Raw genomic sequence first — 25,068 nt, forward strand, 5'->3', positions numbered from 1 at the left:
GAATTCTGATTTGTGGATGAAAAATCATGTAAAGAGAAATTCTGAAGGATGCATGGAAAGGACATCAAGAAAATGTAGATGGGCTGATTATGTAGTGAGAATGACCAGGTTGAGACAATCAATCATTTAATTAGCATTTATAAAGCATTTACTATGTACCAACACTGGGGTAAGTGCTAGGGGTACAAATACAAAGAATAAAACAAACTTTATTCTCAAGAGGCTGACATTCTAATAGGGGAAAAATAACTACATATTTGTGCATATTTGGAATAAATAGAAAAAGAATAAATACAAATGAATGGGGAGGGCATTAGGTGTGAGGTAGCAAAATATCCGAACGGTATTAATGGACCCAAAAATAGGGGTTGGCCCCTCTATGGAAGATTTATGAAAAGGCATGGACAAAATTGCACAGGTTAAGAAGGCACAGAAAGACTGAGATATGAATTAATAGAAGAGGTACTCTAGTTGATGACATCACCGATCTTTATCATCAACTGTTTTGCCTCTTTTGCATGTACAATGCACAAAATAAACAACTTGACACCTTAATGCAATGTATCAGAAAATCTGTTTTGGTAAAATGTCAAATCTATCTTCCCAATCTGTTATATTCATTCATATATGGTTATTAGAAAAGACAGAAATGTTGGTAAGAGCCAAAAGAATAATACAGAGCTGCACTAAATTCTATGTAGCTCCCAAAATTTGTACTATATATAATCAGATTTAGTTACTTTTCACCACAAAAACAAGAATCTGCTTTCTTACCTATGATATGCTTAATTAAACAAGGAATATATGTTGATTTTATTCCTCCCAAAAAAAATTAAATAAAAAGACCTGCTATAAACTGGAAGAATTTTCATGTGCAAATGTTTCACTTACTCTAACCAGGAAAAACAACAAAAATTATAGCATCTTTCATCTGCAAAATGCTCTGTAGTTTACAAAACATTTTAACACACATTATCTCATTTGATTTTCACAATATAAGTTAAGCAAGGACTTTGCTGATAAAGAAACTAAGGCCCAGAGAGATGACAGACTCACACTTACAAAGCTAGTAACTGGCTATTCCTACACTATCATGATAGAATAAGAAACTTCTTTCCAACTACACGTTTACCTTGCAACTTTATTTATTAGAGCAGTTTAATGTTCATAAAATATCTACCTACTGCTGATGATACTGTTAACACTCAATAAATATTTATTATTAGCATCAGCAATCAGTCAATCAACAAGCATTTACTAAATTCCTATTGTATGCCAAACACAGTGCTAGATTTTCAGGATACAAAGAGAAATTGTGTAATAAATAAAAATTCTACATACCAGTAAGAGCTACCTGTTCAGAAGGATGAAATTTTATGGAATTTACTGCAAAAATAAAACAAAACAAAACTAATTGTTATGGTAAGATCATAACATATACTTGTCAGTTTATAATAATATGTACAACACAAAGCATCAATTATGTGTCAGTTTTTTTAAAAAAGGAATATCAAGGACTAAATAATTTGAATATTATATTCATTCATTCAGAATGTTAACAGCCCAAAATATAACTTACACAAATAATGTTAAATTTTGTTTCTTTCTAAACAGACACCAATGGATGAAACATAAAAATAAGAACCAAAAACTTCTTTCTAGTAAAGACACAGCAGTACAAATATTTATATCCTCTCCCTAAATCACCCTAGCAGCTAAAAGAGGTGACTAGTTACTAGTCCTTAGAATTATATTCTAAAAAATTATTTTTAATGGAAATTATAACATTAGAAACTGTTACAGAGCTGAAAAATCTCAAGCTACAGGTGGATAATGTCCTTTAATAAAGTCCTGATAATTGTAAGAACTAGTGAAAATTTTACAGCCTCATAAAAAATTTTAGAGCCCAAAAGAGTTTACCTATATAAAGTATGACAAAGACTACTGAGTTAACAATGTTTTAAACTGAAACAATAAAAGATCTTAGGAACTCCAAATGCTTGCCAATCCAACTACAATAATAGAAAGTGTTTCATCTTCCATAGCCTGAAGTCTAACTACTTTGAGTTCAAAGGAGGAATGTGATCAGTTGCCAGGGAGCTTAAGCTGCAGAAAGGCCTTGAAAGTCTCCAACAGAAACAGAACACTACCACTGATGGAGCAATATGCAGCTAGTAAAGCATTTCCCTTCCTTGATATTCAACTTTTCTGTAAAGATAAAGAGACAACAACAGATTGCAAATGGCAACCAGGAATATTTTAATTCAGTAACGTGAATGGATGGTTTTATACATTAAGTCAAAATAAGAAAATAAATTGACAGTAAATAAGTCCATATCTACATAGACTTACCTGACCCAACATGACCTGCATACTTGACAAGGCACTTCCCAGTTTCTATGCTCCATAATAAAGCTGTGTGATCTGGAAAAGAAAGGAAAGTGGCATCTGAACAATATCTATCATACAGAAAATAAAGAAAACATGCTAAAGATTAACATTCAAACATCATAAAATGACCAATAACAAATTTTTAAATATGCCATCTACAAGGGTGCTGTGTCCAAATATAGCATCCATTCTACTAGATAGATGACTTGTCAAATTCAACACAAAGGTGATACACTGAATTGTCCCTTAGCCACTTGAGAAATTTATATCTGCATTACCTTAGTTAATAGTATCTACGGATTAATTTAACTGTGGAATTAATAAATCTGATAAAGATTTTAAAACAACCCTATGAAACTGACCTACCCTCAAAGGGAAATCAAAATAAAGTTAAACAACATTATAGTAAAACATTCCTTATAATTCATTTTTTTGTTTGTTTGTTTTTGCAAGGCAATGAGGGTTAAGTGACTTGCCCAGGGTCACAGAGATAGGTTACAATTCATTCTTAAAAGACACTGATGTTTTTATAGACTATATTAAAAAATGACTTAATGAGGAAGTGTAACTTTTCTTGTCTACCTGAAATATACCCAAAGAAGTAATTCAAACATAAGATACAAAAAGAATAAATGCAGAAAGTAATTTTCTTTACAATGCTCAGAAAATATAAATCTGAAAAGAAAAAAATTTAAATCAACTTCCTTTACATAATGACAAAACTAAAAAAATTACTTTTTCTTTCTGAAGGCCTATTTAGTTAATTGAATAATGGCTTTTCTCATGATATTGCTGTAATCTATTCTTGATTATGTATTCTAATTCAAGACAATAGATGTATGGATGACATAAAAATTTTCACTTGAATTTAACAAGTTTTCAATTTACACATGAACATGAATATCTGATGGCCTTATAATTAGCAACATTTCCAAAAAAATCATTAAAACACTATATAAAAGACTGTCTCTAAAGAAATTGGAAATTACTCGGCTCTTCCATAGTGACTCCAACTCAATTCCTTTCCTGCCCAACAGATCAAAGACATCTTAACTATAAGAAGTATCACTGTTAAACACAGTAAGCCTCTTTTGAATTTATACTTAATTAAAAAAAAAAATTTACCAACAATTCCTAAAAATGTTTCTATTCAAAGTGGAATGGGCTGCCTTGGGAAACAGTACACTATCCTTTATGAAAGTCTTCCAGCAAAGGCTAGACTGACAATTCCTTCTTAGGTATGGTTTGGCCTTGATGGCCTCTTAAGTTTCTTCCAAATCAGAGATTTCATGAAATATTCTAACTCAGAACTTTCCCCAGGCAGAGAAGATTTTGTTTTGGTTTAAATTTTAGTTCCTAGACTAGAATGATCAAAAATCCCATTTATGTGAATAAGACAATTAACTAAGTAAAGCTGGTGATAATATCAATATGGATTTGAAAATATTATTGTCCCTGATAAATTTATCTGAAAATTACAAAGGATTACAAAAAACTTACCATCATCCAAGTTTTATAAGGCAATAAAAAATAAATGAAATAGGCTCTTTTAACACTTGTATAGTCTATGCCTCATAAGTAAAGCTGACTAGAAAATCAATACTTAGGGACACCAGAAACTCAGCTATTCAGGAAGGCCTCAGGATTAACCTATAAAGACTGTTTATAAATAAGAGAATTTAGGATATTAAGCCACCCAACAAGGATGACTGGGTATCCTATATTCAGCAATTATGAGAAAATGGTAGTTTCTCTCTTGGTACTCCATTGCACTATTTGATTTCTCAAAGTCTGTCTCATCAAACCATCTCTTATTTCAATCTGACCTTTTAGCTAGTCACTTAAACTTCTTGGGGGGTCTCATTTTCTTGATTTGTAAAATGAGATGACTGAGTGGATGATTTCTAAAGTACTAACAAATAAATCCTGTATTGTGGAGCTCCAAGGAAAACTTCAGAAATTGCCCTTATTTTCAGGAGGGAATTTCATTATAGAAGAAAAAAAAATTCAGTTAAAACTTGTCTCCCCTTTGTTCTAACTAAAAGTGGCTTCCTTTTGCCACTTCCACTTTATCCATGGAAGCCAGAATTGAGTGAGTAACCATATTCAACAAGCTCAGTGAATGATTTTTAATAATGTGATACTTCCCCTTAAAATTAAATTTGTTAATCATTTTAAATGGTTATTGAACATTATTTTATACACTCAAAGTGGTCTCTGTAATAAAATATTATCCTTTGTTGAACAGAAAGATGGCTACTGCCTAAACCCCACAACTGTTTTGAGTTATTTTATAGAGACCCCTTAAAACTTTACCCCCCACACACATACCTTGGCATCTTAGTGTGTACTAATTAAAAATAATAAATCAAATTCCATTAATAGAATTCCACTGAGTATGCTCCTACAATCAGAATGATTTAACCATAAAGAGCAAGGGATGAAATAATCAGAAAAGTACTCCCAAAAAAGGTAGATTAAAAAGGAGAGCAAACAAAGCTCAAAAAAGCTTCACTTCACTCCACAGTTAAATACAGTGATAGGTAAATCAGAGTGAAATTATACAAAATACTATAAGTTTTGAAGAGTTATATTTGAAAACTGTACCCCTTTCACTTAAAGAGCTTTAGCACTCAAGAAAAAATTAAATACTTTGCTTATCAAAATATGTTAAGCAATAAGAAGTTATTTGTGACAAGAAATTGTTAGAAAACAAAAGCATCAAAAAGCTAGACAATGCCATCCTGACATCAGTTCCAACTGCTTCCTTATAATTCAATGCACTCAAACTTCAATCCTAAATCACTTATAGATTTCATGACTAATAAATATTTCAACTGGATCATTTTATTTGGTCAGCACTATGTCAGCAATATGTCAATTATTGCTATTTAATTTCCAAAAACTGTACGTGAATGACTGTTTTTTGTTTTTTAAATCTTTCAAAGTTTACCAGCAGAAGCGGTCCCCAACACCACCGGCTGTGTCCTTGTAACACTCACATCCCAGATTCCATCCCTGTGACCAACATATTCCTTCACTAGTTGGCAAATTGCCCTTGATGTTGTAGTCTTAAAACTGGAAACAATCTAAAACAATAAAGAGAATAATATTCATATCATTCCATTGACTGCAATCAATACTTTTTTAAAGTAAACTAACAAAAGAAGGGTAAAAAAATTTATTTCCCTCAATTTTTTTTCAAACTGTATTTTAGGCATTAAAGGAAATTTGATTAAAGCACATATTCGAACCAAAGATTCTGAAATTATTTGAAAGCAAAAGAATCTTCCTGCTCTGTGTCAGTAATAATAATTAAGTCCCTGTTATGGGTTTTATTCTCTTTTTTTTTCTTTAGTTGTTACTTGTAAGAGAAAATTATAGCAAAGGAAAAAATATATTTAGGACATTTAAGTTATTTACCCATCAATTCAAATCACATTAAGCCATGGTATAAAACATTGTGAAATTTAAAGGGTATTTATAGTATTCAAAAGGCTTATATACAACAATAGACAAAAAATTCTGATGTTTCATGCTAATGAAAATTTTAGGTTTCATTGACCAAAAGGCCTAATGATAGCCCAGAGTTTCACTTTTAAAAGCTGCTCTAAATGTAGAAAACAACAAACTGAAGAAGTCTTTAAAAAAACTATTTAAACCTAAGATTTGTTGAGGATTACTAATCACATACTTTGTTTTGTTTTTGTTTTGTTTTTGCAAGGCAATGAGGGGTTAAGTGACTTGCCCAGGGTCACACAGCTAGTAAGTGTCAAGTGTCTGAGACCAGATTTGAACTCAGGTACTCCTGAATTCAGGGCCGGTGCTTTATCCACTGTGCCACCTAGCTGCCCCTCTAACCACATACTTTAAAGAAAGAAGTTCCAGAATCACAGATCTAAAGTGAAATCCCTTCTAGCTCTAGATTCATGATTCTGTGATCCTTTAACTGCTGTCCTGAAATAACAAAATGTCTGTAACAGATTAAAAAACAGTCATTGTGGTATATGAACGTAATGGAAAATTGCCATGTTATAAAAAAAATTATGAAGAGAAGAAATACAGGAAGGAAGTGAAGTCATAAACTGATGCAAAATGCAGTAAGCAGAACCAGGGTAACAATATATACAACATTTACAACAACATAAGAAGAATGAACATAGGGGGCAGCTAAGTGGCGCAGTGGATAAAGCACTGGCTCTGGATTCAGGAGGAGGACCTGAGTTCAAATCTGGCCTCAGACACTTAACACTTACTAACTGTGTGACCCTGGGCAAGTAACTTAACCCCAATTGCCTCACAAAAAAAAAAGAAGAAGAAGAAGAATGAACATCAACAAAACAATTTAAATTGAAATTACAAATTAAACATTTTAATAAATCATATAAAATATATTTCCATTTATATTCATCTATATTTATGCATAAAATTAAATATAATTATTATTAAATATAAAGTTATAAAATTAAAGTGACCAAGTTTGGCTCCAAAAGGATTTGCAAATCTCCCCTTCCTTATGTCAAGAGTTGTAGGACTATGGGTGAGGTATACAAAATATGTCAGATTTTTCAGCATGTCAGATTTGCTGAACTGTTTTTTTTTTCCTTTGGTTAAAAAAGATGGCTCCATGGGATAGGGTGGCACACAGGATACAATGGGAAATGTTTTATACCACCTAGATAGAAAAATAAAGGTGATCAATAAAAAAATTTAGTATAGAAAAGAAATAACTGATGCCACCTAACATTGGCTTAAAGATTTACTAAGCAAAACAGGTTGTTTTTTTAAATTGCTGGACTAATAAACTGCCTTCAAGACACAAATTATTAAGAAAGAATATTAGGGGGGCAGCTAGGTGGCGCAGTGGATAAAGCACCGGCCCTGGATTCAGGAGTACCTGAGTTCAAATCTGGCCTCAGACACTTGACACTTAACTAGCTGTGTGGCCCTGGGCAAGTCACTTAACCCCCATTGCCCCGCCAAAAAAAAAAAAAAAAATAGGGAAAATAGGAAATGGCTCTATGCCTATACTTTCATATGCAGAAGTCCCTATTTCTTAGTTACAGCATTTTCTGAAACTAAAAATGGACCTTTTTTCTTATTTCAAAAATGATCTTTACAAAAATATTCTTCTGTGAATATACTATGAATTTGATTAAAGTGATCATTTTTTTTTTTTGGTGGGGCAATGGGGGTTAAGTGATTTGCCCAGGGTCACACAGCTAGTAAGTGTCAAGTGTCTGAGGCCAGATTTGAACTCAGGTACTCCTGAATCCAGGGCCGGTGCTTTATCCACTGTGCCACCTAGCTGCCCCTAAAGTGATCATTTTAAAATTCACTGTCTTTATTATTCTCTTGACAACCCTTACAAAATGTATTCAAAGCCATTCGGGTGAAAGGTAAGATGGTAACTCATATAACTTTTTGTTTCTCTCACTATCTCATCAAATATACCGTTTCCCTAAAAGATTCTGAGTCAGAACAAGAAATCTCTGTAAATAAATCTAAATTGTAGTTGTTTTTAAGATTCATGCTTGGCTTTAGCTACTGAACTATTTCTCCTATTATTCGAGTTTTTTCTTTTTTTTTTCATTTTGAACTTGAAGACCCAAAGATTGTAAGGTCCTGGAGAAGAGAAATAACATACTGTTGCTTACAGTTTTAGCAGGATTCAATATATTTAAAAGTTTAGAAAATGGAGGGGAGAGAGGAGGAGGTTTTATAGAAAAGGCAGGCATCTTTAATAAAACTATTCTGGCATATTGCTTGCTGCCCGGGAAGTTTCTTCATTATTTTAAGATATAAGGAAATGTGGGGGGGAGAAAAGTCTTCTCTTCCTCCATTTAAAAAAAGAATAGAAAGAGTTGCAAATTATGTAAGCCTAAAAAGATTTCATATGTACTTTAAATTGGTCCTGCAATTTCATTGGTAAAGGGAGCTCTGGATGAACAACTCTCTCTACCAACGCACATAAGTCGCTTCTCTGCAACCTGTAGTCTCAGGACAGTTTCCTGAAAAACTAAAAGGTCAAATGATTCACCCAGAGACACACAGAGAGTATGTGTCAGAGGTAAAACCTGAACACAGACCTTCCAAACTTTAGGCCATCTCTATTCATTATGTAACATTTCCTCTCCATTTTTCATAACATACATATATTCTTAATCTAGATAGTTAATATTTACAACTAAAATAACTTGCCATATTAAGTAATATAATAAGAAAAGAAAAAGAGAGAAATAGCATGATTTCCATATTTTGAGACAGTAGACTTTAATATTGGTTTCAAAACAACCAAATACAACTGAAATGCCATACTCTACCAATTAATATCCGTTTAAAAAACCCAAGCTGGCCAGAAATATAGTTCAATTACTTTTTTGAGAAATTTAGAGAGAAAGTAATCTATAGGAAACTCTAACATATTTGGGCTTTTAAAATAACCTAAAATAAAAGGAATACTAAAAGTTATCCTTTATACTTTATTTATTTTACTTGACTGTGGATGTCAAACTATGTTCTTTCTTTCTTTTTTTTTTTTAAGCCAAGGGAAGTAACATTGAAAGAATTATCTAGTAGTTCTACAATATTAGAAGAAACTCACCACAATGTTGGACTTTGCTTCCCTGCCGCCGCCCCACCCCCACTTTAGTTCAGCAAAAATACATTTAAATTTGTTAAATTCAGGGTCTCTGTTTTCTCTATGTTCTATATAGCACCTGGCACAATAAAACATAAATGAGACTCAAGATATTATTGTATAAATTATGGTTTACCGAACATGAAAAGGTATCAGTTTTGACATAAGGGTAATACTTCTCTCTCAAAAACTCAAATCCATACCACTATCTCTGGTTATATAAGGGAGAAAAGACCACATGGAACCACACCAGCACCATCAGTTCACCTCTAGCCTCTCTTACATTCTTAAAGGATAAAGATGCTAACACACAGCAACAAAGGCACAATTCTAAGTATAAACTTTTCCAGCTTCTAGAAAACATTATGCCCTAAATACATACACATACATAACAGAAGCATATGTAGATACACTTTTATACACACACATATATTTGTGTGGATGTATATATATATTTATATATATACACACATATACACACACTCTATATCAGTAATACTTTACTTCTACTTGTTCTACACACTGTCACAGAGCTTTTAATCAAGCTAATTAACATTACAAATTGAGGTCTGATTCATCTGAAAATGAGTTTTTCTATTTTTTGAAACATTGCTTTATTAGAGACTTGTTTGATGAAAGTCTACCACATGTAATAAATGTTTATCATTATCTTTAAAAGTTTCCCTAGAAAAATAATTAAATAATTTTCCATTTAATTTTTCTATTTAGAATATTCTCAAATATTCAAATGTGATCTCATCATATGGTTGGTTATTCCTTCCAGTGATGTAGATAACTCATTCACACATTCCCACCTTGTGCAACCACTGTCCATGACCTCCTATTAAGTTCACACAATGTGTGAGAGTCTTTCCTTGTTTTCTCCTGACAATGCAAGGAAACTATGCCTTTGGTATTTTCAAAAACTTTTACTGACTACCTTCTCTGTGCAAGACGAAAAGTTTCAGACACTCTTGTGTATTGATCTTTCAGTGTATTGATCCTTCAACACCCTCATAATTGTGTTGCCTACAGCACGAAATTCCTCTTTACATACTTGGTTCAATCTGGTTACTTCTCCTATCTTTGTTTTCCTTTGTGACATTTCTATCTCCACTGTAAATACATTCAAGAATGTGATGCTAAGAGTCCAAGTGTGGTGATTTCACTATTCTTGATGATTGGAAAAGTATACAAAATAAAAACAATACACATATTTTAAATGCAAATACTAATATGGAATACAGTTATGTCTTACATACCTTGCTAGTAGAAGCTTTATAAGTGGTCTTTAATTTCTGAGAAAGCTGACTGGTACTATGACTGGCTGTTGAGATAAAAAAAAAAAACTGACATTGAAAGAGAAACATAGACTTACAGAATTGTAGTGATGGAAATGGTTTTCAATATCATCTAATCCAATTGTTTCATGTTACAAGTAAGAAAACTGAACCCCAAAGAGGATAAGTGACACACCTTCAAGCACACAGCTAAAGAATTAGGACTGCAATCCAGGCTTCATTACTCCCAGTCTCTTGCCGCTAGGCCATCTTTTTGCCTCATTTCTTAACTAGCTTCAAATCACTGAATCACTGAAATTGCTGCCTCAAACAAACGGAGACCTCAGAAAATCTTAGCTTAAAAAGGTCAAGGTCTGCCCAATGTATCTGAGGCCATCTCCAGTAGCCCTGACCTATATCTTGCCATTCAACTCAGATGATTCCGGAGAAGACAGTGAGGGTGAAGACTGCACAGCACTGCCTCATTTAAATCCAATTCACTTGCACGTCAAGACATCACCCTCCTAATGTCAATGGTCCTCTTCAAGAACGAAGGATAAACAACAACAATTCACAGTGCTCTCTACATTAAATCTTTCCCATTAAACTGAACTGGATATTTGAAGACTATCTGCAATAGTACAAATGAATCCATTTCTATTATTAGGTTCTAAGTCTAATGTCTATTATTAGGTTCTAAGTCTAAGTCTAAGCTCAATGTGTAATTTTTATAAGAAGGAAACAAGTTTCCAATAAGTACTTTTTATGGACATTTCAACCTTACCTTTTGTTTTCAGCTGACCCTTACTCAGTTCTGCCCCATCAATTGTTTGTCCTTCAGCAGCAAGACGCTCATTAAGGGTATCAATTTCTCTACGCACTAAGAATTTCAAAAAGGCAAACTAAGAACATATACATTTCATGAAATTTTAATTTTAGAACTCAAGCACTTAAAATAATAAAAATTTGATAAAAACATGTGACTATATTCTAAAAAGCCAAGAACAATTAAAGTTCTGAACTGGTTGATCAAGATAAAAATCAAGATAAAAAGTTACAGGCTCCACCTAGAATCAAGAAAAATAACTTTTTAAAACTTCTCATTCTATACATTTCTGTTACTCAAAGAAGTAATAATAAAGGAATATAAATAAGATAGTTTTCCTAACAACAACAAAAATCTCAAGATTCATATTAAAAACCCACAACAAATCAATGTGTATGTATATATATGTGTATATATGTGTGTATATATACACATATGTGTGTGTGTAAATAAACTACCTAACATGTGCAAGACAATAAGAGCAAAGAAACATAAAACACAATCCCAATTTTCAAGGACCCTACAAACTAGTTAGGAAGATAAAATATATAAAGATTAAAAGATACCTAACCTGGAAAGACTTATATGAAATGATGTATAGTGAAGTGAACAAAACCAGGAGAATGTTATGCACAGAGACAGCAATACTGTTTGATGAAGAACTGTGAATGACTTAACTATTCTCAACAATACAATGATATAAGACAATCCCAAAGGACTAAAGATCCCAAAAAACTAATAATAAGGACATACTATCTTCCTCCAAAGAAAGAAGTGATATTGATTGAACACAGACTGAAACAGGCTATTTTTCATCTTCTTTCATTCTCTTCTTTTATTCAAGTTTTCTTATACAAAATTACTAATATGGTAATGTTTTACATAACTGCACATGTATAGTCTATATATGATTGCTTACTGCCTCAGGAAGGGCAGAGGGGAGGGAGGCAAAGAGGGATAGAATTTAGAACTCAAAACTTTAAATAAAAATGTTTACTACCAAAAATAAAGAGAGAAAGACAGAGAGAGAGACAGAGAGAGAGAAAGATACCTAACCATATAGAGATGCCTTTGGTACTGAAAAGTGCCACAGGAGAAGAGAGAGGAACATACTGTTATTGGCTTTATAGAAGTCAACGAAGAGCTGGTAGTGGGCACTAGTTACCATAAGGAAGGGTAAGTACCACAGGGGAAAAGGGGCGGGTTGGGGGGGGGGGGGGCGATGACAAGCCATACATTATGGATTTATTTCAAGTGGTCTGAAAATTTAGATCATAAGCTCCTTGAAAAGATACTATCTTTTGCCTTTTTTCCTATCTTCCAGACTTAGCACAGTGTGTGGCATATAGTAGGCACTTAATAAATGCTAGGTGACTGACTAAAAATCCATGCATACACCAAATGTTATAATTACTCTTTATCTTACTCCCACAAAATATAAAAAGTGAATAATGGATTTTCTTGTCAGTAGTGTTGTATTATTGATAATTCATAAAGCTTAGTAGGAAAAGTAATTTCTATAAAAGTCTTTACACAAAAGAACATCAATGACTTTCGATTATAGTTCTGTGTACCCCAAACTGTTCAATCAAAGCTATAAAGTGCCTACAATATGTCTTTTGCTACAAGTTATTTGTGAAAGTGTATTATTTTATTACTCTTTGTATTGAAATCTAAAACTCAAAACAAGCAGACCTAAGGACTAAAATGTTCAGTGCTTCAAAAACACTTCCAATCCAAAAGCTAAAAAACAGCACCTTATTCTTATATTAATATTTTTCAAGTATAAAGATACTGTTAAGATTTATAAAATACAAATCTGTTAAAGAAGCAATACTGAATTCATAGCAATAGCATCATCATACATTTTTACAAATGATAAAAACTGACATTTCTATCACTCCTTAGACTCGGCAAAGTACTTTCTATGCAAACTTTACGCCAACCCCAACACAGGAATTAATTACCCCTATTTTAGAAATGAGGAAACGAAAGCAACAGAGAAAAGGAAAAGTGACTGGAAGGTCACTTGGAAGCAGCCAACAGGTCTTCTCCTCCCAGTCTAGAAATATCCCCACCACTGTATACCCTGTCTGGAGAGCATGCATTGGGATTCCCAACTCCTTATGCTTCCAAAAGTCTACTAATAAAAACTACTGCCATGCAAGGACCAATAACATGTGTTGATCTCAAAATGTAGGGAATAGTGAGAAGCTTAAGTACAAAAGATGAAAACTATCCAGGGCCCCATACATGCCACTTTTATCTACCTTCCATTATGAGTCTTCATGTTTATGGCCAGATCAAAGCAATCTGAATTTGAAAATTTCTAAAGAGATCAACATATTTTAAACTAAAATTACCTACTTGCAGATATCTATTTCCAATATAATTTTCATATTCAATTTCTTTTCTTTTCTTTCTTTTTTTTTTTTTTGTGGGACAATGGGGGTTAAGTGACTTGCCCAGAGTCACACAGCTATTAAGTGTCAAGTTTCTGAGGTCATATTTGAACTCAGGTCCTCCTGAATCCAGAGCCGGTGGTGCTTTATCCACTGCGCCACCTAGCTGCCCCCAAGCTCAATTTCAAAACCTAGAGCTGAAGAATACATTTAACAATACTGAGATTATATACAATTTAATTTCAAAGCTTTGAGCTACCAGAGACATTGACTATGTTTTTCTTATATTTGGAGTTTTAAGTAATTTTACTTGTTTTGGCCATGGTGGAAAAAGGTGGTTGTTAGCCTCATTTGATCTTGGAATCCAAACAACCCTTTCAGAATAAATTTATCTTAATACAAAAAGAGTTAATTCTATTTAATGAAGTGACAGTGTTTGGGCACTAGAAGAGAAATGACCATCAACATATCTAGCATTTCTGAAAAGATTTTCTTATTTTAATAATAGGGTTCTATTGATTTAGCTTTAACTTACTAGACACAGTCTTTGTATTCCCAGCACCCAGCACAGTGCCTGGGATATAGTACATATTTAAAGAAATGTTTATTTAACTGAATTGAATTCCTGGGCCCTAATGAATAATGACTGAATTGTTCTAAGAAACATGGGAAGACTTGTATGAAATGATGCAGACAGAGGGAAGAAAGCAGAGAACCTATAATAACATTTACAATGACAACAATATTAATAAAGTCAACACAGATTATAAAACAAAAGACTGGTCAAATGCAATGGTAATATTAGCAGAGCTAAAGGACAAAAACTTCCTTTCAGTTTAACCACAAACTTTTTCCAGGAAACTTTCTTTGTAAAATGGGTTTTTATTTAGGTGTTTTCAGGAAGCATCTATTGTATCAAAATAAAATATGTCAATGATTTTTTTTTTTTTGGGTGAGGCAATTGGGGTTAAGTGACTTGCCCAAGGTCACATAGCTAGTAAGTGTCAAGTGTCTGAGGCCACATTTGAACTCAGGTCCTCCTGACTCCAGGGCCAGTGCTTTATCCACTGCGCCACCTAGCCACCCCTGTCAATGATTATTTTTAAAAATTTTTAAAGAAAACTTAAAAGTATTCTTTGTTTCATACCAGTCGTCCCAATAGTATTTTCAGCTCCCAAGTAGGTTATTTTGTCAGTTCTGAGGACAAATGAAATACGCATAAAAGTTCAATAAAAAAATACTTACATTCCAAATTTTCAATATAAAGATTTTCAAACTCTCTTTCTATTTGACCAAAAAGCTCCAAAAGGGTGTTCCGAACTGAAGAGGGGAGTTTAGAATCCTATCAAGAGAAAAAGTTATTAATATTCTGTAGACAAATAAAAAAATATTACTTGTAAAAATGAACTTCTGTAATTTATTCTGAGAAGTCTCCTACTCTTTATAGTACTTGTTCCCAAGAGGGATCTAAAAATTTCTCACTCAAAGGAAATTCAGAGCTATAAATACATAGAAAGAAATAAAACTGATACATCATTAAGCTTCTCAATACACAGGATTCTAGAATCTCAGAATTGGAAAGGAACTTAGAGACCATCTAATCTAAACCGCACCTGAATTCTATAATATAGTGGTTGAGGGGGTCATTTAATGAAAATCCCTGATGGGCAGGAGCCCTCTACCTCCTATGGCTGCCCATTCTACTTTTGGATATTGGATATTCTCAGGAAGATGAACAAATCACAAAATAAATTGGTCTCCAATGGTACAAAGATTTTGGTGGCACTGAATATCCAAACAAAAAAAAAGTTCTTTTTTTAAATTATGCAAAAAAAAAAGAAATGGCTTAAAGAGTTTCCTGACTTTGCCTCTATTCATATATTGTCAAGTATCTATTCAACTAGATGACAATCCTTCAAAGGTGTGATTCAAAACCTTGAGAGTTAACATTTTAGCAATTATATTTATCTGCATATTTATATTTTAGTGCAAAATAAATTATGAATATATTAGGTGTTTTGTTCTTAAAGAATTAATTACAGAGTAAAGAAATTTAATATATGGATAATCAAGAAATAAAGCATAAATTGACAATTTTACTTATCCACTAGAGGGCGAATTTGTCCCAAAACAAAGAATTCTCAATTATATATGTCTAGTAAAAACTTCAGCTAAGGAATTTCTAGACTAAGTTAATAGTAATAATTTTATAAAATAGTTAGATTTTTAAAATATCTATTTATATTCCATATCTGTCATTTAATCAGAGCATCACTATTTATTATTAACAACTGTTTACTCAAGTATTCTGGCAAATTAAAAAAAATTCAGTGAAAATTCTAATATGCAATTGTGGCAAATTCTTTCCTTTTATACTAAAACCAATTTATCAATAGAGTAAATTGATCAAAGACAAATGAGTTGCTCTATAAAAAAGTATAATTTTGTTTCACTGTATTGATTATTACCTTAAAAAAAATCAAATTTGTTCAGTCCTACAAACTGGGATTGAGATATTTAATTAATCATTATAGGTATTTTGCTGAGATGCATAACAGATAAAACAATTCTGCATATAGGTTTTAAGTTATGAAGAGGTAAGAACGAGTAAAATTTCTCACTTGAAAACAATTAGATGGAAATAGTCCAAAGTACTCAAATTGTTTAAATCTTGTGTTTATTTTAATGGTAAGATATATTCCTATAACACAGAAATTATGACTAGCACTCTTCAGGGATCAAAGTTACTACATAACTACCATTTAGTATCTAAACTTTCTACTCATCAATAAAATGCAAAACAATTATAATCTATTCCCTTCATACTAATTAAAAGCCTTCAGAGAAATTAATCGTTTTACTTAAATGTTCATTTTAGACCTTTTTAAAATGCAGAAAAAATGTCTCATTACTAACCTGTTCTCAAATATCACTCATTTTTAAAGGCCAATATTTTTATCATTATATAATATAAATAGTATGTTCCATTTTATAATCAATTGCCATACTAATGGGAAAGGGGGGGGGGGGGAATCTTAAATTCTGCAAGTGAAATGATGACCAAAAAAACCAAATAAACCCCTACCACCTACTTCTTCTACCCACCTACCCCAACTACTTTTACCTCAAAATTTCTTGACTTCATCCATCATTCTCTCTTCCTTAACACCAGTCTTTGATGGAGAAGTAACCCTTCTGGTCAATGAGACAAATTCCTCTTGAGATTTATGCGTGATTCTTTTCTTTCCATCTTCTTCATGGAGACTAACCGTACAATCATCCCTTCTCTCTAATCTTCACACTCTCTATTTACTGGTTCTTTCCCTGCTGCCTACAAAGGTGCTGAAGTGTGCCTTATCCCAAAAAAGAAATCCTCCCAAGAGCCTGTTATCTCCCCCTCAAGATACAGCCCCATATCTGTACTGCCTCTCAGAGGAAGGGAGGGAGGAGCAGGAAGGGACGAGCAGGGAGGAAGGTTGTCTATAACCATTGTCACCATTCATCTCAAACTCACTTTTCAACACTTTGAGATGTGGTTTCCAACTTCATCACTCAACTGAAACTACTCTCTCCCAGATAATGATCTCTAATTGCCAAATTCAATGATTTTTTCTTGGTCCAAATTGGTAGATTTTCCTTAAATCTCTCCCCTTCCCAATCTATCCTCCACAAACCTGCCAAAATGATTTCCAAAAGTGAAGGTCTAACCATCTCATTTCCCTTCTGAATAAACTCTAGTAGCTCCTCCCTATTACTTTTAGGATCAATAAATAAAAGCTCATCTTAAAGCTTTTTCCAACCTGGCTCCAATATATCTTTCCAACATTATAGCAAATTACTCCCCTTCAATACAGGAGTATACTCCAGCCAAAATGGCTTTCTTGTTCACACAAGATACTCAATCTCTCAACTGTACAACACTATATTGGCTGTCCCCCCATTCCAGGAATGTACCTACTTTAACTTCTAAGAATCCCTTGTTTTCCTCAAAACTCTGCTCAAGCCCTACCTTCAGCATGAAGCCTTTCCTGATCTCAACGGTTAGTACTCTTCCCTCAAAAAAATTTACTATATATTTTGTAAATAAGTAGTATAAAAATTATTTATGTTCATTACATCTCTTTCAGTAGAATGCAAGTTACTCAAAGGTAGGAATTGTTTTGCTTTTGTCACTGTATACTGCCTCACATAGTGACTGGGTCTAGCACAAAGTAGGCATTTCATGAATAATTCAATCATTCATACTAGTTGCTCACACTTAAAGTGGAAAAGAAGGCATGCTACACAATGACTCTAGTCTTTCCTAAGTCAAATACAACTAAACCAGGGGCAGCCTTGCTTATTACATTAGTCATTAAAAACAGCAGAAATTTTATAAATTAGAAGAGATTACAAAGTGCCCAAAAGGGGGGGAAAACATTTTGCAGCCAGGTAACTCTAGAAACCTTTGGCTTTCCAAACACAGATTTCTAATTTAATTATGAGTTTATTACTATCATTTTTAAAAGGTGAAATATACCTAAAGATAGTTGGTCTTCTTTGAAATATACGTTTGGATGAAAGGCAGTATAGACATAGCAGCTGTGATCTTATATTTTATCCCTCACTACTCTCATTTTCTCCTGATACTTAACAGGACACCATCTTTTCAACAATGCTGCTTCGTGAAATTAAAATAGCATTCCTGGTCATGTGTACCTAATGTCAAAGTACTTCCTACCCCCAATACCTCTTTTAAATCTGCAAACAACCATGAACCTTTTACCCTTTGAACTTCTACTATTATAATCTACTCCTCTATTGACTACTAAAAAATAATAAATTTATTAAACAAAAATTCATTATGGATCTACGATGTGTTGGTTTTGTTTGGAAAGACCTTGGAAGTGCCACCTCTGAAACACTGGCTTTGTGACCTTAGGAAAGTCACATCCCAGTGACCCAGGCAATTCTAAGAATATAGGTTGCCAAGAAGGTACTGATTTCTAAGGCTAGAAGTTGGAGAGCAGGTGATGAACTGGTAGAGGACATTTCCTCACCAGGAATTTCCTTTACTGAACAAAACACACATCTAATCCACAGGGTAACAATGACTTTATCCAGCATCCCTTGAATCCCCACTTTCTGGAACCAATCTAGCCCCCTAGTCAAAAAGAAATACAAGAATATTAATTCATAATTCAAGCAGCTTAATATTAATTCAACCTTGCTGCTGGTCACATTTTTAATTTGTACCACAACAAACACTAGGCATCTACCATGCCCAATATGACTAAACAACTCCCTATCCTATAATGTTACCATTTATGTTACTCTCCAAGTCCCAATAAAAGGAACTCTATGTCTCGTTCCTCTTATACCTAATCCCAGACTTGGTAAAATTGTCCTTTGACCCAGTTTCCCAAAAAATACAGCCCCCTGCCTGATTTCATCTTCTTCAACCATATGCCCTTGTCGCTGAATTATTATCTGTCAGTCCTCCCTGACATTTATTACCATCTTCCCTGCAACTATCCCGACTTCCATACCAAAATCCATAGCGAAACCTTTCTGGAAAACAAGCCATGTTGCAGTGAGTGTTTTTAATCACTAAATCCCAACAAGCCCTGGCATGATTTACTCGATCAATGAGCCCTAGTACTAACACTACACAAGATGTTACAGGAGATAGCAAGCTGCAAAGAGGGCATCTCCTAGAGAGACCATGATTTAGTACAAAAGGGTCAGGAAACTATGACTAGTTCACCAGGAACTAAGAATTGAAAGCTGTATTGTATTTTTAAACATATTTTTAAAAATAACAAATAAATAAGCAAAGCTTTATTATATTTTAAAATGTAAAGACTAGCCCCTTAGCTCACAGGCTTCACAAAAGCAAACAGCAACCCAAAGCAGCCCAGGGGGCATAGTTTGTTGACCCCCTCATAAGAGGTAAAACATGGAAACATTAAACTGTGAGCTCCTTGAAATCATGGATTGCCTTTTGCCTTTCTTTTTATCTCTAGTGGTTGGCATAATGCCTAGTGCATAAAAGGTGTTTAAGAAATGATTACTGATTACATAAATGACAAAATGGGATAAGAGACATGACAGGTTGTTGCACAGCCAGAAGAACTTTAAATTGCTGTAAGGCTTTTTACAATGTCTGGCATCTGAAGTTTAAAGCATAGCTCTTAACAAAGTATATATAGCTATGTTTACTGCTTAGAATTTTTGTAACTGCAAATGTCAACCTTCAGAGGTATGTGAATTAGTAGGGATAAAATAAATGTACTGACATCCATTAAACCTTTGGCTGCAGTCCTTTTTTATTTTACATAACTTGGCATTGAGTTCATAAGATTTTGACACATTCTTTAATTCTTCATCATGAAACCAGTTTTATTACACTGGATATTAAGCATACTTTTGACAGAGTCCATTTTTCTAAATCTAGCCTTCATTACAGTCCATAGTTCTCATTTGAGTTTAAATCAGCTGAGTTCCCAGTCCACTGAAGCATGTTTAGCTCCAACTCTTGAATAAATTTTTAACCTTCTGTGATGCATGGAATTGTACAAGGTTATGTTGCAGTATTTCATCTTCATTTGGGGAATCTGCTGTTATGGAATAATTCTGCTTCTCGGTATATAAATATATTTATCCTAGTTCATGATTCCCCAAAAGGGACAAGACTTCCAGGCCCACTGAAAGCAAAAAAAAAAAAAAAAAACCTAAAATATTTTTGGAGGCAGATGTTTTATAGCCCATATAGGCTAGCTTGGAATCATCATGACAATAATTATGGTACAATGCTGAATAAGAAATTAAGTTTGATAACTATGTCACCTTTCTCCCCAATATTCAGGAGTTCATTCTTTTATACTTATTGTACTGCCTATAAAATGAGGTGTTTTTCCTTCATAGAAATGGTTAGCAGCTGTTATTTTGTTATTTTGGTTATTCTTCTAACTGCAAGAAACCTATGTGAGCACTATAGAGGAATCAATAATTCTTCAGATGCCAATGAAGGTCTCTTCTTATTTTCTGAGGATTAATTAGGCTATTTTGCAGCTGTAGTTTATGAGTTCTAGGAGGTATTTTTCTCTTTGTTAATCATACTTTCCTCCTTTGTGCTTTGATGGGACTGAATAATGTTTGAAATCCTGGATTTCATACCAATAATCTCTGCTGTTATCTCTAAAAGTCAATGAAGTATAAGAGCTACAAATTCTGTACATCTCCTTGGAGCAATATTCTTTAAAACTACAGAATTAAAAACACAATAAAGACCAATGAAATATTGCAAACCCAGCATTCAACTGATAAGAAAACAAAAAGCAGGAAACCATCTGAATCCAGTTTTACCTAGAGGGATAAATTAGAAGTAAGGCATAAAATGAGTGAATGAGTAAAAGTTGCAGAGGAAAATTTAGGCCTGATGTAAGGTAAAAACTTCCCAACAACTGTTGCTTTGTCCTTCAAGAGGACTATGACAGATGTCATGATTCACAATGAATTGGATTTCAGTGAGAAAGGGCTGTGAAAAATCACCAGCCTCACTTTTTCCCCCAGAGCCATCTGGATCCAGGGGCAAGATATATTATCAGGACCACTGGAGATGACTCATGTGTTCTGGGATGGCTAAGAATTCTCTTAATAATTTGTGTGTGTATAGGTATATACACATGTGTGTAGGTATATAAAAATACATATATGTGTGTACTTATAACACTATCGGATTTTTTAAATGTAAGGCTTTTTTAAAAAAAAACTTGGGATTTTATTAGTGTATGGAAGTAAGATATGACTTAGGACATCTAGTTACATCTTGCTTTCTGTCTTTATAAAACTATAAATAAATATTATCATAAATGAGAAAGGAAGACAGTGGTTAATGTGAACTTACTTGTCCTTCCAACATTTCTCTTGGAAGTCCTGTCCTTTCTTGTTCTGAACTGTTAGTTCTTCTTATAGAAAGACTATGTGATTTGCGTTTCTGCTTTGCCTGGCGAGCAGTTGCACAACTTCCGCTTTCTGTGGGCATTACTTCTAGAAAATAATGTCCTGGTTTCTCCTGCAATATGCTAAATGGAAAAAAGGGGGGAAAATGAAAGATTTCTTTTTGTGTGTTTTTTTAAGACAATAAAACCACTATGAAAAAAAGTTTAATAAAATCAGGTTAATTTTTTACAAGTATTCTCACTGCATATAACACATAGAGTCTCAAGATCAATAATTTTAAAAATCAGGACGAGCTTTAAGCTGACAAGTATTGCCAAACTACACCAGTTTCTCTGCCAAGAAAACCCCAAAAAAGGATCACAAAGAGTTGGACACAATTGAAAAATGACTAAACGAATGAGTAGCATAGATGAGATTCACACTAAGCTCCCATGACTCCAAATTTCAAAAACTTTCCATTGTACCACACTTTTTAGTCTTGTGATTTTATCAAATTTGGGGTTAACTCCTAGTATGGAAAATCCTCCTCTTATGAAAGTCAGTAACTCAATTATAAACGGGTTTCTTAAACGTTTTCACATAATTAGTATATATCAGGGAGGCAGGATTTGAACCCAGGCCATCTTCCTGATTCCAAAGTCTGTCTCCAATCTGTCATAATATGCTGCTTCCCACACTCAAATATCCCAAATAGAGGTCAGAAGAATCCCCTAAATTCCCAGATGATGCACTAAAACAAAATAGCATAATCAAAGATCCAGGAACTTAAAGGAGAAATTGGTATGGGTGAAGTTGTTGTTTTTCAGTTGCTTCAGTACTGTCCAACTCTTGGTGACCCCATTTGGAGTTTTCAGGGTAGACATACTGAAATAGTTTGTCATTTCCCTCTCCAGATCATTTTACAGAGAAAGAAACTGAGGCAAACAGGGTTAAGTGATTTGCCCAGGGTCACATAGCTAGTAAATATCTGAGGGTCAGATCTGAATTCAAGATGAGCCTTCCTGACTCCAGGCCTAGCACTTTATCCTTTACCTACAGGTCTTCCCTTTTTCTCTACTTGGCTCAAAACACTTCTTTGTTAATTGCCTATTTAATGGGCATCAAGTTTTTTCATCTCTAAAAGCTAAAGTATACCTCCATTAAAATCTTTCTTATGGTGTTCATTATAATTGCATTTTCTTGACAGAAGGAATTGGAGGTTGAGACAGCCGCTAAAGAACAGAAATGAGCATCACTCAATTCAGTCAACAAACATTTAATAAGTGCTTACTATGCGCCAAGCACTGTGCTCAGTGCTGGGGATACAAAGACAGAGCCCACATGAGGAAAATAGTATGAAATAACTGTGTAGCTGGAGGGTAGATATGTACACAATAGAAGGTATCTCCTACTGAAGGCAGTGTTAGGAAAGGCTTCCTGCAGAAGATGCGATTTAAGTTCAGTCTAAAAGGAAACCAAGGAAGCCGAAAGGGGAAAGGTATGAAGGAGAACATTATGGACACTGGGGACAGTCAATGCAAATGTACAGGGATGGGAAGTGGAATATGGTGCATGAAGAAGAACAAGGAGTGAGGTGACACTAGATGAAGAGTAAGGAGCCTGGAAAAGTAGGAAGAGACAAATTCTGAAGGGCTTTAAATGACAAGGAGGATTTTACATTTGATCCTAAAAGTAAAAGGAATGACTGGAGCTTCATGGGAACACAGTGGGGAGGAGGAGGCAGAGTGTGACAAGGAAAATTGCTTTGGTAGCTGAATGGAAGATGGACTGAAACAAGGAAACACCTGAGGAAAGGAACCCAATTAAAAGGCTATTGCCATAATCCAAGGAAGAGGTGACAGAAGCGTATACTAGGAAATGGTGGTCTACTAAAAAACCTGTTCCAAAGAACTAGAAGTTAAGAATAAAGTAGTCAGGGGCAGCTAGGTGGCACAGTGGATAAAGCACAGACCCTGGATGTAGGAGGACCTGACTTCAAATTCAGTCTCAGACACTTGACACTAGCTGTGTGACCCTGGGCAAGTCACTTAACCCTCATTGCCCCATTTAAAAAAAAAAAAAGAAGAAGAAGAAAGTAGTCAAGGAGTGAGGAAGGAAAAAAAAGGGAAAGGAAAAACAATCTTGATAATAAAGTATTAAATTTATACCAACAATTTTTAAATAAAGAATTAAATGAAAGGTAAGTTTCCAACAATAGGAAAATGTCGACACATATTGTGGTAGTGATAACTGTCATGGGTTATTATTGCCATGATGAAAATGAAGAATTCTAAAAAACACAAGAAACCTCGTGGAGAGCAAAGTAAGCAGAATCAAAAAAATAATTTACATGATGATCACAATAGTATAAGGGAGAACAATTCTAAAAGACTTCAAAACTCTGATCCAATGGAATGACCTGATGTGTCTTGAGAGAACTGACTTAAAATTTAAGCATGTGTCTAGAACAATAAACAAAAAGCCTTTCGGCAGATGTGCCAGTTCAGAATTAGGTATGTAAATATTTTTTAAAGACATAAAAGAAATCATCCAAACTCATCTGAAGCATACCATTGAGTCATAGCAACAATCTTCATTGAAGAACATTGTTTTAAAATTTGTCCACGAGAGGTAGTTCCTCCCCCCACCTCCAATCTTTTCATAACTCCAACTTTCTCCACAGCATTGAGGTGAAACCCATACATACACCACCATTATTCTCTACCTACTAAGTAGAAACTTGCAAAGGCTGGCAAAACAGAAGAATATTTAAGAATTACGGGAATACAATGTCATAAACCCACTATTCCAAATGGACCAGAACAGTTTCAGTGGTACCTCAATATATTCACAATGGAGTCAGCCTTCTAGACAAAATTCTTAGCTGTCATTTTATAAGGCTACAATGGAGTCCCAATTATCCTTTAAGAAGATACATGCAAAGTTATTAAATATCTAAAAGTTTCTAAGTTTTCTCAAGGCCTTATTAGAAAATGTAGCTTTATCAAACTCTGTAAAAACACATCAGATGAGGGCCTATGACAATATTATTGAGGTTTCAAATACATAGGGAACTCTATAATACACTGTATCATGCACTTAGGATTTTTATATTTTAACTCTTTTCCCTTACTGCTTTAGTTAATATTGAAATATCTTAATTAAAAGATTATAAAATCACTAATTATAGAAATACTATAAATGAATTTGAATTTATAATCATCATCTACTTATAATTATTTTGTCTACAAAATGAGCAACTTGCATTGGGGAAAAGAAATTAGTAAAAACAATTATTCGATATATAATAAAATAATAACAAGTTGACATTTATATAGCACTTTAAAGTTTGCAGAGCACTTGACACACATATCATCTCATTTCATATATCATAAACAGGTAGATACACAAAAAAATAGCAATTTGACTAAATTTTTACTTTTCAACAGATAGAGTTTGTATCATAAAGTAGAAGTCCATTACTAAAACAAATAAAGAATGTGGTCTAACTACACACTAGAAAACAAAAATCCTAACTGAAATCACAACCCCTACCAGGACTACTAAATTTCCAAGTAAACAATGAATGGTTTCACTCTCTCCTGT

The 25,068-nt window shown here is 33.7% G+C and overlaps 1 protein-coding gene across 4 annotated transcripts in view; it reads right to left on the reverse strand.

Annotated features, from left to right (window-relative positions):
* Positions 1 to 25,068, reverse strand: part of WDR37 (WD repeat domain 37) — a 127,667-nt gene that overhangs the window by 51,503 nt on the left and 51,096 nt on the right. For all 4 annotated transcript variants that reach the window (XM_043967755.1, XM_043967754.1, XM_043967752.1 and 1 more), the window contains exons 2-8: positions 21,428 to 21,605; positions 14,785 to 14,881; positions 11,096 to 11,191; positions 10,294 to 10,358; positions 5,345 to 5,480; positions 2,353 to 2,424; positions 1,342 to 1,386 (exon numbers count right to left, since the gene is read on the reverse strand). In XM_043967755.1, coding sequence (XP_043823690.1) covers positions 1,342 to 1,386; positions 2,353 to 2,424; positions 5,345 to 5,480; positions 10,294 to 10,358; positions 11,096 to 11,191; positions 14,785 to 14,881; positions 21,428 to 21,565 — 649 coding nt within the window. In that variant the 5' untranslated portion in view covers positions 21,566 to 21,605. The remainder of the gene's footprint in view (positions 1 to 1,341; positions 1,387 to 2,352; positions 2,425 to 5,344; positions 5,481 to 10,293; positions 10,359 to 11,095; positions 11,192 to 14,784; positions 14,882 to 21,427; positions 21,606 to 25,068) is intronic.

The sequence above is a fragment of the Dromiciops gliroides genome, chromosome 5, assembly GCF_019393635.1.
Source record: "Dromiciops gliroides isolate mDroGli1 chromosome 5, mDroGli1.pri, whole genome shotgun sequence".
In the NCBI taxonomy this organism is placed as follows: domain Eukaryota; kingdom Metazoa; phylum Chordata; class Mammalia; order Microbiotheria; family Microbiotheriidae; genus Dromiciops; species Dromiciops gliroides.